General features: G+C 37.4%; 4 protein-coding genes across 4 annotated transcripts; 2 read left to right on the forward strand and 2 right to left on the reverse strand.

Annotated features, from left to right (window-relative positions):
- Positions 1 to 282: 282 nt before the first annotated feature.
- GCK72_006317 (uncharacterized protein) lies at positions 283 to 1,426 on the forward strand (the record flags this gene model as incomplete). Its single annotated transcript, XM_003113623.2, has 6 exons — positions 283 to 453; positions 504 to 656; positions 702 to 827; positions 873 to 1,003; positions 1,059 to 1,241; positions 1,288 to 1,426. The coding sequence occupies 6 exons, from the start codon at positions 283 to 285 to the stop codon at positions 1,424 to 1,426; spliced, it is 903 nt and encodes a 300-aa protein (XP_003113671.1).
- A 1,144-nt stretch (positions 1,427 to 2,570) lies between these two features.
- Positions 2,571 to 6,002, reverse strand: GCK72_006318 (uncharacterized protein; the record flags this gene model as incomplete). The annotated part of the gene is made up of 13 exons (XM_053725574.1): positions 2,571 to 2,620; positions 2,698 to 2,885; positions 2,935 to 3,140; positions 3,189 to 3,615; positions 3,664 to 3,741; positions 3,787 to 3,864; positions 3,908 to 4,044; positions 4,089 to 4,180; positions 4,563 to 4,759; positions 4,808 to 4,882; positions 4,931 to 5,008; positions 5,055 to 5,136; positions 5,915 to 6,002. 13 exons carry the CDS (start codon positions 6,000 to 6,002, stop codon positions 2,571 to 2,573), a joined length of 1,776 nt encoding a protein of 591 aa, XP_053589768.1.
- A 145-nt stretch (positions 6,003 to 6,147) lies between these two features.
- GCK72_006319 (uncharacterized protein) lies at positions 6,148 to 7,347 on the forward strand (the record flags this gene model as incomplete). The annotated part of the gene is made up of 5 exons (XM_053725575.1): positions 6,148 to 6,327; positions 6,374 to 6,879; positions 6,930 to 7,008; positions 7,055 to 7,180; positions 7,231 to 7,347. 5 exons carry the CDS (start codon positions 6,148 to 6,150, stop codon positions 7,345 to 7,347), a joined length of 1,008 nt encoding a protein of 335 aa, XP_053589769.1.
- A 725-nt stretch (positions 7,348 to 8,072) lies between these two features.
- GCK72_006320 (uncharacterized protein) lies at positions 8,073 to 10,638 on the reverse strand (the record flags this gene model as incomplete). Its single annotated transcript, XM_003113814.2, has 12 exons — positions 8,073 to 8,177; positions 8,225 to 8,574; positions 8,653 to 8,783; positions 8,827 to 9,026; positions 9,071 to 9,199; positions 9,422 to 9,487; positions 9,531 to 9,647; positions 9,697 to 9,859; positions 9,909 to 10,056; positions 10,106 to 10,371; positions 10,425 to 10,501; positions 10,549 to 10,638. The coding sequence occupies 12 exons, from the start codon at positions 10,636 to 10,638 to the stop codon at positions 8,073 to 8,075; spliced, it is 1,842 nt and encodes a 613-aa protein (XP_003113862.1).
- Positions 10,639 to 14,025: the final 3,387 nt, after the last annotated feature.

The raw sequence follows: 14,025 nt of genomic DNA on the forward strand, positions 1-14,025 counted from the left end.
ATTGATCAAAATGATAAAATAGATAACACGATGGATCAAAGTTTGCATTTGATGAGAACACACTCCTCCAAGAGAGAAAAGAGCAAGGTGTCAGGTTTGGGTGCACAAAAAGAACAAATAGAAATGGACGGATGCATTTGCGGTGGGAAATAGAAAAATGGACAATAGAAGGCAAAGAAGACACATTTTTGTTGTTGGTGTTCGTCGGAGAAGAAATATTAGATTTGCCTTGTCATTAGGGCATTCCTGAAACCTTTTTGGAGACTTAATTCAATTTTCAGAATGAGATTTATTTATTTATTTTTAACAATTCTACCTATTTCTTCATATTCTTTCATTGTTGGTGGATGCATTGGTCCGAAGTCTGTATTGGAAAGGTTTCTGAATGATAAACAGAAAACTGAATTGAGAAAAATAGTGCACAACAAGTTTGATGGATCCAACTCCGAACAGGTAAGATAATTTCATATTAAATATCATATATTTCCGAACTTGCTTTCCAGGTACTGGAAGAATCGAACCGATATGTATACGGGCATGTAACTGAGGAGCAATGGCATTCAATAGTTCCAGAACTGGCAGAATATCAAGCAAAGAAACACGAATGTTCAGTTTATGCTCAGCTTCTTCCGAAACAATTGTATCAACAGCTCCTAGTTAGTTTTTCACCGAATCTTGTGCCTTCCAATCAATGTTTCTAGAAATCAGTCCTTCGTGCTTCTGAAATGGGCGCATCGAAGTACGATGTGAAAAGACTCGTTGATGATTATGTGGATAGACTCGCGAAAAATGGAGTACTTCCAGATGTAATGGATAAAGCACCCACAGTTAGTCTCAATCTATAAACTTCCAATATCAAAATGAATTTCCAGTTACCACGTGTCACACTACCTGAGTCCGAAATCGCATCTCAATCTTATCGAAAATACCCGAAAAAGCCAAAAACCATGGGAAAAGGGAATATGAATAATGGAAACATGAATAGAAATGGAATGGGTCCCGTGTGAGTTTTTTGATTGGACTTACTCAGTTTCTGAATACGTTTTGAAATATTTCAGCCATCCAACATTGATCAAATTTCCCGAACAGCAAAGAAAAACAACGAATAATAGAGAGAAGAACCCCAGAAATAATTACGGAAACATTGGAAATGGTCCAGTGATGAATAGAAATAAGAATACAGGAAGACAAAGTGGACATCCGGACAACATGGGCCTCCCAATGTTTCCAATTGCGAGACCGTAAACTAAATATTGAAAGGATGAGTCTTATTCTTCTTTTTTTCAGAACACCATACGATCTATCAGAGTTTATGGAAATTGGAGGAAATAACGGAAGATCAAGTCACAGAACTCCTCAGAACTTCCGAAGATATCCGGAACATGAATGTGATTATTATGCAGGACCTTGTGCAACATCATTCTGATCTTCTGTGTCTATTGACTTATTTCACAACTGTCAACTACGTGTAACTTATTCGAGGGTGTCTCCGATTCCGCCTTTTTCATGACTATGTTTTCTTGATGATGAATGTATTTATTAGAGCAGAATAAAAAGTTATTTTACCGATTCACCATAATTACAAAGAATTGAAGCGATTTGATTGACTTGTTCTTTAGTAAGATCAGTTTGAAAGTACCATTCTGGTTTATCGGCAATCTGAGACAAGTCTCCGAAGTTGGTTCCAACTACAACAGAGAAGAACTTTGATCGCCGATTTTGCAATTGGTTTCTACATGTAACTGAACCTGGTATCGTCCAACTCGGATATTTTCATATTGCCCTTTTTCTACGGTAATCTGTTTTCAGCGCAAAAAATAAAAGTGAAAAAATCGTCTTCACGCTTCTTGCAGTATTTTTTCGGAGTGTTTTAGACCATGCATTGGCATTGTCTACGTGAATTAGTATCTCATTCAAGTTTCACTTGAAGTTCTGCATAAATTCTTCATTTGTTCTTTCTTATTTCAACTGCACATACGTTAGCTCGGAACTTCCCATAGTTGATTATTAAGGTGAGAATGATTGGAGTTGTGGGCGGAGCTCAAACTACAAGCTGCGCGGATGAAATTCCACCTGTTTTTTGACACAACATTGAATTCAAGTTGTTGGTGGCAAGGTACTCCCATACCCCTGTAGTTACCCGAGTCATCAATGTGGAGTATAGATGAGAAACGAGCTGAACTTTGATTCGAGGAAAGCGAGTGACATCTGCTCCAAAAATGCCTCTAAATTGATTCTTTTTCTCTTTTATTTTCTCCTCCCGTTTCCTCTTTCTCTCTTAATTGTAGGTTCTTCTGTTGTATTGTGTGTGACGTCTCAAAAGAGTTAGGGCCACTAGTTTAAAATGCAGAACACCGGAATTAGGTTCAATACCGTCTGCCGAAAGTGTAGGTGAGAATCCTACGTGGCCCTACTCTTTGGTTCTCTTTGTTGTTTTAAACATTAAAAAAAATTGAACCAATAAACCAGTTGTTGAAATCTTTGATTAGAAACGAATATTATTCGTTTACATCGAAGCTAGAGAACATTTGTTTATTGCATATTAGGTTTACAGTTACCGATATGATCGGCTAGTGAACAGAGGCGCTGGCAAGAAGGAATTGAAGACAATAAGAGGAATCTGAAAATGTGGTAAGTGTCAAATGTTAAAAAGAACTTTCCTCTAAAAAGTTCATGTAAAAATAACTTCCAACTCACTCAAAATGGTTCCTATAGCCATTGCGACCGCACTTTGATCCGCATCTTGACGAATTTGGAAGTTGTAATTTGGATCAGATGATAAGTCCTTAAACGATCCAGACGATTTGTATGCAACTGTGATAATTTTGAAACCAAGATTCTTTAGGTTTGTAGCAGAAGCAATTGCATTCTGAACAGAGTCCGCTCTGAAATAAAATAACGATAAGATAATTAAATTTTTTAAATAAAACTTACGAGTTAGCCACAAGAATCACAAATCCTGGTGGTCCAATTCTTGAATTCTTGGGTATAATGTTGAATGCATCAGCAATTGAAGACGGTCCTTGTGATAATTGTTGGAATAGGCTCATCAGAGTATTGATTTCAGTTGCAGTTGAAGCTTCTCCATAGGTCATATATGGAATAAGTTGATCCTCATTAGGGTATGGAACCAAAGAAAGCTGGAATTGAACATTTTAATGTACATTTTAATGAGAAATCCAACAAACCTCTGTCTTTGTATCTGTTTTGTTACCAAGAATGTATGGTGCGCCACTGTAGAAGAACAAGTTATTTGTTATGAAATTTTGAATCTGGAGATCAATTTCGTTAGTTGTACTAGACGTTTCAAACGCAACGGCAACATTCGATTGATAGTAGCACTGGTCAGGAGCAATAGTCGGCATAGCAGTTGAGGTACCTGGAGAAGCCAGCGGGACTGTAGATGTGGATGGATTACAACTACAAAGAATTGAGGAGATCTGATCGGCGACGGACTGTCCATTTGAATCGCCAACTTGGAAGTACCATTCGGGTTTATCTGCTATCGCGGAGAGGTTTCCATGATTTGCTCCAACTGCGACGGATATGAACTTGTATCCTTGAGCATGCAGTTGGTTAATGTAATTAGAAGTCAATCCAAAGTTGTCATCCTCACTGAAAGTATTCTCTCATCACGAAATGAAGTGAAAAGTATGAACTTACTGATAGCCAACTACAATAATAACTGCATTCGACCCACCTGCTGGCGGTTCTCTGTTAATGCGCAGCCATGCAAGTCCACTGAAAAAATATGTTATGAACTAATCAGCTAGAAGTAGTACAAACTCTGAAACTGAAGGATTCACAATCAAATCTGCATTCGTGAACAAAGTATCAATATTGCTTTGAAGATCAATCAAACTCCTGAAAACTAGAGTATAGAAAATAATTCTCTCACTTGACTTACTTAGAATCACCAAAGTTTTGAATATCTGTACCATAGTTATCAGTATCACCATAAGGAACATTTATTGCTTGAGTGATACCAGTGAAATCATAATTGGCAGAATTGTACGAATTATTCCTGACAAATGTGACGACATCCTGAAATCTAACAATTTGATATTATTCTCAATTATCTGTAGTACCTGGAGTTCTGGTTGAACTGCATTCAATTCGAACACCGTCACAATCCTTCCCGTGTACGGAGTTGCACATGATGGGCCGACAGGTGTTGAAGCTGTAAATCAAAAACTTTATAACTACGAGCTGAAAGCTGGAAATCTGAAACTATATATTAGTATTATTTTTTAACTAGTTGGTGTGCATATTTTAAGAGGTACTGTCGTTGACGGTGAGGGGAAGTAATGATGGTTTGTGCCAAGTTATCAAACTGAAAAAAGCAATAAAATGTTTTGTAAGCGGGTTTGGAAACTATTGATACTAATGAGGCAAGAGTTGGTGACGTAAGACTTTGTAATCAGGAAAAGACATTTTGATCACACAACTGTTTACAAACTGTCAATTTTCTTTATATCATGAAGTAAAACTATTTTTATATGAAATGTATGCAATGAATGATTTATTACAAAACATCGGAATAAAAACATTTTACAAATGACAAATAATTCTGGAAATCTGATCAGCGACCCATTGGGAGTTGGACTCGGTTGCAGTGAAATACCAATCCTTGCTTTCAGCCAAGTCACCCAAATAGTTTGCTTGTGAACCAATTGAGACAACGATGGAACGAAAACCATAATCATTTTGAAGTTGGTGAAGATATGATGTGGCACTTCCATCGAATACTGCTTGATCACTGAATTAAAGAAAATGACATTCAGTTCCGTGTAAAAACAGAACTCACTCAACACCGACAGTAATCAGAACATTGGTTGTGGAGTTTCCTGGATCTCTTTCTTCGAGAATGTACTCATAGGCTCTGAAAATGATTAGACAATAATAAAAACCTATTGATCAAATACCTCACCTTTCAATTTTCGCATCAGTGAGAACCATCACTTCACTGTACAATTGATCAATGTTGATGTCAAGAATTTCAGTGCTTCTATAATAATGAAACAGATTTCAAAAACAAATTGAAACGGTCTTACGTAGCATCTGGATAATGAAGAATATAATTTTCATAAACTCCAGAATCCGGGTAAGGGACGTTGATAGCTTGTGTTGTTCCATCTTCAAATTTATAATTTGTCGAATACAAATACAGTTATCAGTTAGTGTCCTCAACTTGGGTTGGTTGTTTTATAGTGCTCTAGTCAGGAAATGGTTTTTTGTTTGGAGACGGAAAGTTGAGAGACTGTCGGACAAAGTTCATGCTTTTAAGAGGGAGAGACGATGACAAAAACTTTTTTTAAAAGTGGCGTAAGAGGGTTTGCAGAGATCAATTATGATGACTACAAATATCAGAATCATTTTCAGAATCGAACCATTTTGAAGAGGAAGGAGTTTCACAGATCAAGAGTTCAAATGTGTTTATTTTTTGTGAGATCGTTGTGTAGAAACTGCAGAAATTAGAAAACAGCATTTCGTTCTCATTGATGTCGAAATAAGTGTTATAACGCAACTGGAAAAAACAAATAATTGCAATGACCTGGTTCATCTGTGAACTAAAAATCAGCAAGAAGTTCTCAAAAACTTTCAGAACTATCTATTTCTCTTCCCACTTGAAAAGCCTTTTTACACGTGGTCAAATCTTGATTGAGTTAAAAAACTAAGAAACGAGAACGAATGAATTTTTGACGTGACCTGTCTTTGTGGCATGTTCTGGATTTAATGTAAACCAGGGCAACCCCGCCCCCACAAGGATATCGAACACACCAACTCAAAACAGCACTCGAAAAGCATGCGAAAGTTAGCTGTTTGGAAAGGAGATATTGAAGAATACAAAGAAATATTTGACATGATTAATCAACAAAAAGAGGTTAGTTTTATGAGCCATAAGAAACCTCACTAACCATCCAAGTTGCAGAAGCGAAAAGTAGAAGTCGTTCCCTACGAGAACCTGGACGAGCTGGGCTCTGATTGGAGTGAATACACATTTTTCTGTGGGGATTTCACTTCCGATCTGTTTCACACTTTGCTCTTCCAACTGGAAGTCTTCTCCGAAAATCACTTGACAACAGGGATATCAATAGTCCACTTGGAAAATCCTGTCGATTACAAAATTCGAGATCTTTGTCATCGATGTTAGACTGCAGTGGAGAGGGACCGTCTTCAAACATGACGCCTGATAACATATACTCCAAGGATGATGAAGAAAACGTGTTCAAGTCACCACGTCAGCCCTCAAAAAGACTACGCGTGTGCATGGAAATGGTGGAAACAGAGAAGAACTATGTGGATCTGTTGAAGCTTGTTGTCAAGGTTAGTAAAACATAAATTCAAAAATCCTAGAAGACAAGTTTTTCAGTTCAAACAGGCACTGGGAACGGAGATTTCGCAGAATGGGTTCATGAGAAGAACAGACGTTGCGATGATCTTTGGAAGGTTTGAACCGATTCTTGAGCTCCACGAGAAAATTTACGAGAGGCTGACTACGGTTTTAAATGAGGCAAACAATATTCTCTCTGCTGCAAATGGGAGTAAACACGATGATATAAACCTCGACTTTTCTCAAGTTTGGATTGATGCGAAAGAAGAAATGAAAAGAGCATATCCACAATATCTGAACTATTTCGATACCATCAGAGGATTGTTTGATAAACACGAAAAGGAAAACTCGAAGTTTCACACTTTTTGTAAAGCGAAAGAAAGCAGTCCCGAGTTCCATAGGTTGAAACTGGCTGATTTAATGATCAAGCTAGTTCAACGTCTGCCGAGTGTTGTTCTTCTCCTCAATGAGATCGCAAAGAAATCCGATTCGAAGCTGAAGAGTACAGCTGAGCTGGCATCGAAGGCCATTGATGAGGTTCTCAAGTAAGATATTATTAGCTCTAAACTCTAATCTATTCTATCAATTCCTTAAGGACCGCAAACAAAATTCTTGAAAAGAACGACAACCTTATCTGCCACTTCAGCAAGTTCACAGACATTGAGAGTATTCCGGTGAGATAATTTGAACTCAATTTCGAAAAAATATTTTCAATTTCAGCCGATCCTGGTTGCCGCCAACAGAATGTTCATTCGTGAGCTTGTTGTTTCGCCAATTGCCAGCACATCGTCACGACTGAGTCAATTTCCTAAAATGAAGCTCTTTTTGTTTCATGATGTGCTAGTTGTAAGTTGATTCCAGAGTATAATTGAATGTTTTACCAACTATTTTTCCAGATCACCAAAGTTCGAAGTGAGAAGAATGCAATGCAGAGGTTTGCTACACATACATCTTTTGCCAGTCTTCAAGCAAAAAAAGAAGACCGTATAAATATATTGATCATATACAACTGACTACAATGCGCAGTGCATTTCGGATTCGAGCACCGGACGATGTTTTCAAATTCCTCGAAGCACGAAGTCATATTGAATAACTTAATTTCAATCGAGCTGGAGCTCATGGAAGAAGTAGACAGACATACGCATTGTCTAACTCGAGCAGGAACCGCCTCGCTCATGAATTTCATCTCATCTCGACCCGTAGTTTTAATCACTGGTTATTCTCTTTTTATAATAGAAAATTCTATACATGGTAATTGATTGAATGAAAGATTTTTCGTGATGTGTCCTCCCTAGGTTCCAGGATTTTCATTTCCTCAGATTCCAGGGTTAGCCTATTCTTAAATTCTCCCTGTTTTTGGGGGATAACTCATGCCTTCCGCCTAGGAGATAAGTGTTACTTTTTTTTTGCACGTCGCCGTTTTTTGAGACAATTAACAAAGTGTTATTTGAGTTTGAAAGAATTGAAACAAAGGAATTGAGTGAGATCTGAAATAAAAATTAGAACAACTTCTAGAAGAAACATGAAAAATATGAAGATTTCCGAAATTAAAACTGAATTATGAAATTTGAATTATTGATAAGAAAATCAGAAAATTAGTTTCAAAAGTGAAAATGAGCAGGAAAGAAACTGGTGGGTGACAATGTTTGAAGACTAGAAATTGAAGAAAGATGGTTCCTATCAAAAAAGATAAGGGATATCACAAAATGAAAGAATACGTTCACTGGAAAGATATTTCTCATACATCTGTTACTGTAGGTGTATGTGTTATCACCAGAGGTCCGCCTTCTTCTAATGGCATTGCAGGTGGAAGGGCAACTATTGATGATGGGGGAAGAGCAGCCTGAAAGAATATAACGATAGCATCGTTATGAAATTAAAATCAGTTACTTGTGAACAGCAAGGTTTCCTTGGAGGCGGAGGCGGTTTGTGGTTTGCAGTTGTCTGATTTAAAGGCAGTGAATTCGATGTTGATGCAACTGGTTCTGATGCTCCAGACGTTGTCGTTGAAGGGACTTCTGGAGAAGGAACTGCTATTGCAGCACACGAATTGGCCGTTGTTTGTTGTGACTTCAATCTGGCCAGACTTCGATCAACTCGATCAATATCTTTCTCAGCACCTCGGAGTATTTTATCTTGTTGCGGACGGCGAGTCAGGGTGGCTTGTGGAGTTATATCACCAAGTTCAGCTGCTGCCGAGACAAGAGGAGTAGCAACGCCTCCTGGTGGAGCAAATGAGGCTGGAATAGTATCAACCGGTTTAATATAACGAACGATTTGAGAAGTTTGTCAAATGTTGTTTAAAAATTAAAACTCACTGCTGGGACTCTGTACATCCGCAGTCGATGCAATAGAACTTCGTATTGAAATATTATCAGACAACACTGCACGACATCTACACTTCGGACAGTTTTGATCTGTCCTCTGCAGTAAATATGTGTGTAGACATCTGAAAATCAAAATAAGTTGATTGTCTTGACGTATAATACTACTTTTCATGAAAAATATGTGAACATCTGAGAGCTTGGAGACTTTCATCTTTCAATCCATATCTCTGACCACAGAAATTACAGAACAGTTGCATTTCCTGAGTTAAACGAGATGCCGCTCTTCTTGCTGTTTCTTCAGAATCATCATCATTCAACTGAGAATAAAGTTCTGCGAGTCGAAGATGACATTTCAAAACAACATGCTGAAATATATGCATAAGTTGTCGAATATACTTTGAACTGCTACCTTGCAACCTATTTGATTCGCAATTTCAATACATTTCTTGTTCAGTTGAATCGCTTGACATTCACATTGACCAGTGTAATGAGATCGACTTTCCGATGCACTTTTTGCCATAGAAGAAAGTACTAACACCTGCAAAAAACCTTCTATACTCAAAATTCCCCGAAAATGTAATCTGTTTTGTGATGTCTAGGTTGGATATTGCCGACCACAAGGTTCTGAGATTTATGGGAAAGTCGTAAAAGTTATTTGATGGGAAAAGAGATTGAGACCCCTCAATGAGCTTCGACAGAGTTCCGGTTGTTAGAAAAAGGAAATGATCTTTTGAATAAATATTCTTGACAATACACTTACCTCTCCCATCTTATCATTAGCTCCTCTCATTACTCGATAAGCATCTTCATATCTCGCCCATGATTTCTGAAAAGAGAAAAGATAAGAAAGCAAGGAAAACTCTACAAACCGTGATAGTTTCCTTTGCTTCACTCTCTCCTAGTTCCCTATAGATATCAGCTAAACTGCACATGCACCTTGCATGAATCGCTCGATTTCCCATTTCCACTGCCAGCTGTGAAGCTTCCTACAAATATTCCGAGTTGAGAATGTACATTCAGAATATAAAAACTAACATCACAAGCTTCTTTTGCGTCAACAAGACTTCCTTTCATCCGTAATGCAACTGATAAATGATACAGTATCAGGCATCGATATTTTGCATGAACATCATCTACAGTAACCGATTGCACAATTGCAAGAGCATTTCGCAGGAATATTAATGCTTTTGTGATGTCCCTGAACAATAAAAAATTGAGTGTTGAGTGTCTTTAATGTTCGAAAATACCTCAAAAGCGTAAAAAGTGATCCTAATCCAACACAAATTTGTAATTCTAATAATCGATCGGAAGTCTCATTCGCAACATTCATCGCCGATTCAAAACTTTCCAGACATTGTTGAAATTGTGACATTCCTAAGTGTGCAAGTGCTATTGCTGAAAATCAATTCAATTCGTTTCTAGGACTGTGAACATTGTCACGTACTCAAATGTGCATATCCAGGTGTTCTCGGATCCATCGAAGGATGTTCTAACGACGCTTTACCATACTGAAGTGCTTTTGTGAAGTCAGCCAATCTTTCGTATGCTTTGGCCAAATTTAGAAAAGCCTCGCATTTCATTGCTGAATCGTTTTGGTCTGTTGCCAACTGCATTTGTGATAAAGCATATGAAAGCATTCCTTCGTATTCTCCCTGGTCGCAGAGGGCTTGTGCAAGATATCCAAGAGTAATGAAACGATCTTCTGCATTGCTGTAAGTTGGAAAATGTAGTGAAAGTGATAGATGGGGATAGAAAGATCTCACTTCAACCTGTTCAAAGACTGTCTCCATTTGTTGATAGCCTGTGCGTAATGTCGTTGATGATAGAGTTTGACGCCAGCCTGAAACTGAAATTATACCTTCCAAAATCCAAAGATAAATACAGTACCTGCATGTGTTGCTTTGCTTGCCGCTGTCCCATTGATCGTCGATGATTCGTGATGAGATTGATGTTGTCGCGACGCACAAAAACACCCATTGACCTGAAACTTTTTGTTTCAATCTATTTTGTGAAGATTCCATTGGGATAAACTACCTACAGACCGGCGGCAAGTAATCATGTAGTGTGGAGTGTCTCTTATTGTTCTACGTGGAATTGTAATAAAGACTTTCGGTTTTATCTCATCTGAAATTTGTTGAGATTAACCCTTTCTTTTCGTGTTTAGATATAAGAATGAGAAATAAATAAAAAGAAAAGAGCAATTGGAGAACATGAATAATTGTTTTTGAATCCATCGTCTGCCTTCTGCACCAAAAATGATGGAGCATATGGGAATCAATTATGCTCAGAAAAGGAATTACAGTAGACTTTATGTGCTCAATATTATGGGATTTCACTTTCGATTCCCCCCAAACCAATTAGCTTCACTTTTTTTGTTTTTGTTGGCATTTCATGAGACGAGCATTCTCGAATGACTTTTGATTGATATTTAGGATGAAGACGAGAGAGTATGATAGACGAAGAGACACGGGGAAAAGGTGAGAAAGTGATCCATCAATTTGAGGTCATGAGACGATTGGATTGAGCAGAAAATGAGTAGAGGAGGAGAGGAAATGAACGAAAAATGATGGGATTGGAAACGGGAAAAAAAGAAGAGATTTGTAAGAGCAGATGTAGAGGAAAAGATAAGAATGGGGAGGATTAATTAGTAGGAATAAAAATCTTTCTGATGTATGCAATTAGAGAAAATGACTTCAAAGAGAATGAGGATATTATGAGCTATATTTCCGAGAACGTTTAAGGAACAGATCATGATGAATTTTTGCAAAACAGTTTAGCTTAGGAACAGTTGTTTGATTGGATTTGTCATCCGAATTTGAAAAAAGAAAAGCAAAAATGAAAATATTGAGATCTACAAAAACGTAAAAGCAATGATTAAAACGCAGTCAAACTTTCTGGTTTACTACTCAACTCCGCCCAACTTTTCTTACTTTTTGTTCGGAAATCCTCTTGAAAATCACTTTGTCAAATTGAAAATTTCGGGAGAAAAAATAGAAGAGGAGTAGTATTCTCTTCTCTAATGTGACCCGATGGCAAATCTTTCTCAAGGGAACTGAATCCAATTTCGAATGAAAAGGAATTTGGGACAAAAGAAGAAGTGAATACGGAGAAGAAGAAGTAGATGAAAAAAGAAGAAGAAGTCGTACTTTGATGCTTCTTCCATGGAATCCGTATTCCGAATGTTTTTTTTTCTGAGTTGCCCCCCGAAGTTTTTGTTGAAATTGGGTCGAAGAGAGAATTGAAGTTCCCATGGGAAACCGAACCCAAATTGACATTTTTGTGGAGAGAAGAAAGGGACATTGAATTGTTGGAAAATGATGAGAAGAACGGATTAGATTTGAAGAGTTTGATACAAGAACATACATGAGTCGGAAAAAAGAGAAAACTGAGAAGTTGAGAAGTTTAGGTTGGGATGAAAATTCAAGACGGACATGCCATATTCTGACTGCGGGTGGATTGAATTAACAAAACTGTTTAGGAATGTTACCGAAGAAAGTTTCGAAAATTATTGAACGAATCAACTCTTAATGACAACGTTCCGTGAGTTTAGAATCAGATTTTCTTTGTAGGAATACCATATTATAAGAGCCGAAGCAAGGAAAAGAGCGGAAGAAATCAATTGAACTTTTCAGGGGGCGAAACTGCGCAAAAGCAGTCACGAAACGTAGCGAAATCCATAGTAACCAGAACTGGAAATCTATTTTACTGAGAATTTTAATAATAATGAACTAACGAGATCAATCCTGGTGCAACTTGTTTCTTTAGAAAATCAATTTCTTCACTTTTCTTTACAGAATTATCAAAATATGAATACTCATACTAAAACAAAACAAAAAATATTTGACGGACTTCACCACACATTCAGAGAATCGAAAGGAGAGAGAAGAACAATAAAAGAGTTTCATCAACACACCCGATGTCTCTGAATCTCTTCGTCTACAATACTATCTGAAACTCGGGTGCTCCAGTGATTAATTGGCGGGCTCCGGGAGCCGAGAAGACCGGAGTAGAGATGGGAAGAGAGGAGGAGTGGAATAGAACCGGGCGCCAAATGTCATCCGTCAAAAAATTCTCTCTTCGTTTTCTCCGCGTCCTGTGTGAAATGACGACGGTGCGGAAAAATAAGAAGAAAGGAGAGCAAGAAATTCTTTCTCTTTTTCTTATTTTATTGCAGAAATTTCCCACATTCTTTAATTCTCCGCCTCATTGAATCTTTAAATATCTAGTTTCCCTTCGGAAAAGTTGTCAAGAAAAACGAGAGTTTAGACTTTAAGAGTTTTCGAAAGTATTTCGGAAGAAGTAAAAAGGAAACGAGGAAAAATCCCATAGATTAAGAAAAGATTATATGAAATGTAGAAACATAGAGATAAGAAATGATTGACAGACGGTTCAAAAAGAAGGAGGAGATGGCAACATTTTCAAAGGTTTTTGGGGTTTTTCAAGACGAGAGAAATGGATTGCAGTTGAGAGACTGGTGTAATATTTGAAGTACAACATATAGAGTTCCAGTGCACGAGTTGGTCAAAATTCTGACCCAAAAGAAATAGAAAATTACTGAAAGGAAAGCTTTAAAAAGGTAGAAAACATTTTATGACAGGATTCCGAAAATGTTACTACAGCAGATTTATTAATATTTGTAAATGTTGCGAGCCACCGAAACTGTAAGAAATATCTCAAATGTAGAGTGACAGAAGAATCATTTTTGTATATCAATAGATTATTCAAAAGATACAGTTCCGATTCTTGAAATAGTTTAACTTGCTGAAATTAAAAGAAAAAATAAGCAGTCGTATGTATTTGATAATGGTATTGGTCAATTTGTTTCAAACCAAATTGGTTTCTTGATAAAGTTTGAACTAGAAGAATATAAAATAGAAATCATCCTAAAAATGAATAGAACCTTGAAACATGGACAAAGGAAAAGATTTTATTAGAGATAGTACTGGATTACGAATGAAAGTTTATTATTTAATTAATCTAAAACAGAAAAGTCTGCATCTTAACTACTTCTCCCAACTTTTCAACTTCACAAACACCGTATTTTTCCAAAACAGAATCCTTTCAGAATTCAACGGACACCTCACCAAAAATAGTAATTCTTTTGAAATTTGTTCCCACAAAAAGTCACCGGAAAACAGAAAAAAACACACAGAAAGGGAAGGAAGAGACCATGAAAAGATTGTTGGTGGTGGTGGGGGTGGTTGGGAAAACGGAGGGTGTAGTGAAGGGAGCATCGTGTCTAGCTCCTCGGGGCTCCCGGAGAGAGCACATACACTCGGACCTCCTTCTTCTTCTACTCACTTTATTCTCTCTTCTATCTCTCTATTTCTTTTCTTTGGCTCCGTGAGCTACGGCACAAAAAGA

The sequence above is a fragment of the Caenorhabditis remanei genome, chromosome II (assembly GCF_010183535.1).
Source record: "Caenorhabditis remanei strain PX506 chromosome II, whole genome shotgun sequence".
NCBI classification, from domain to species: Eukaryota; Metazoa; Nematoda; class Chromadorea; order Rhabditida; family Rhabditidae; genus Caenorhabditis; species Caenorhabditis remanei.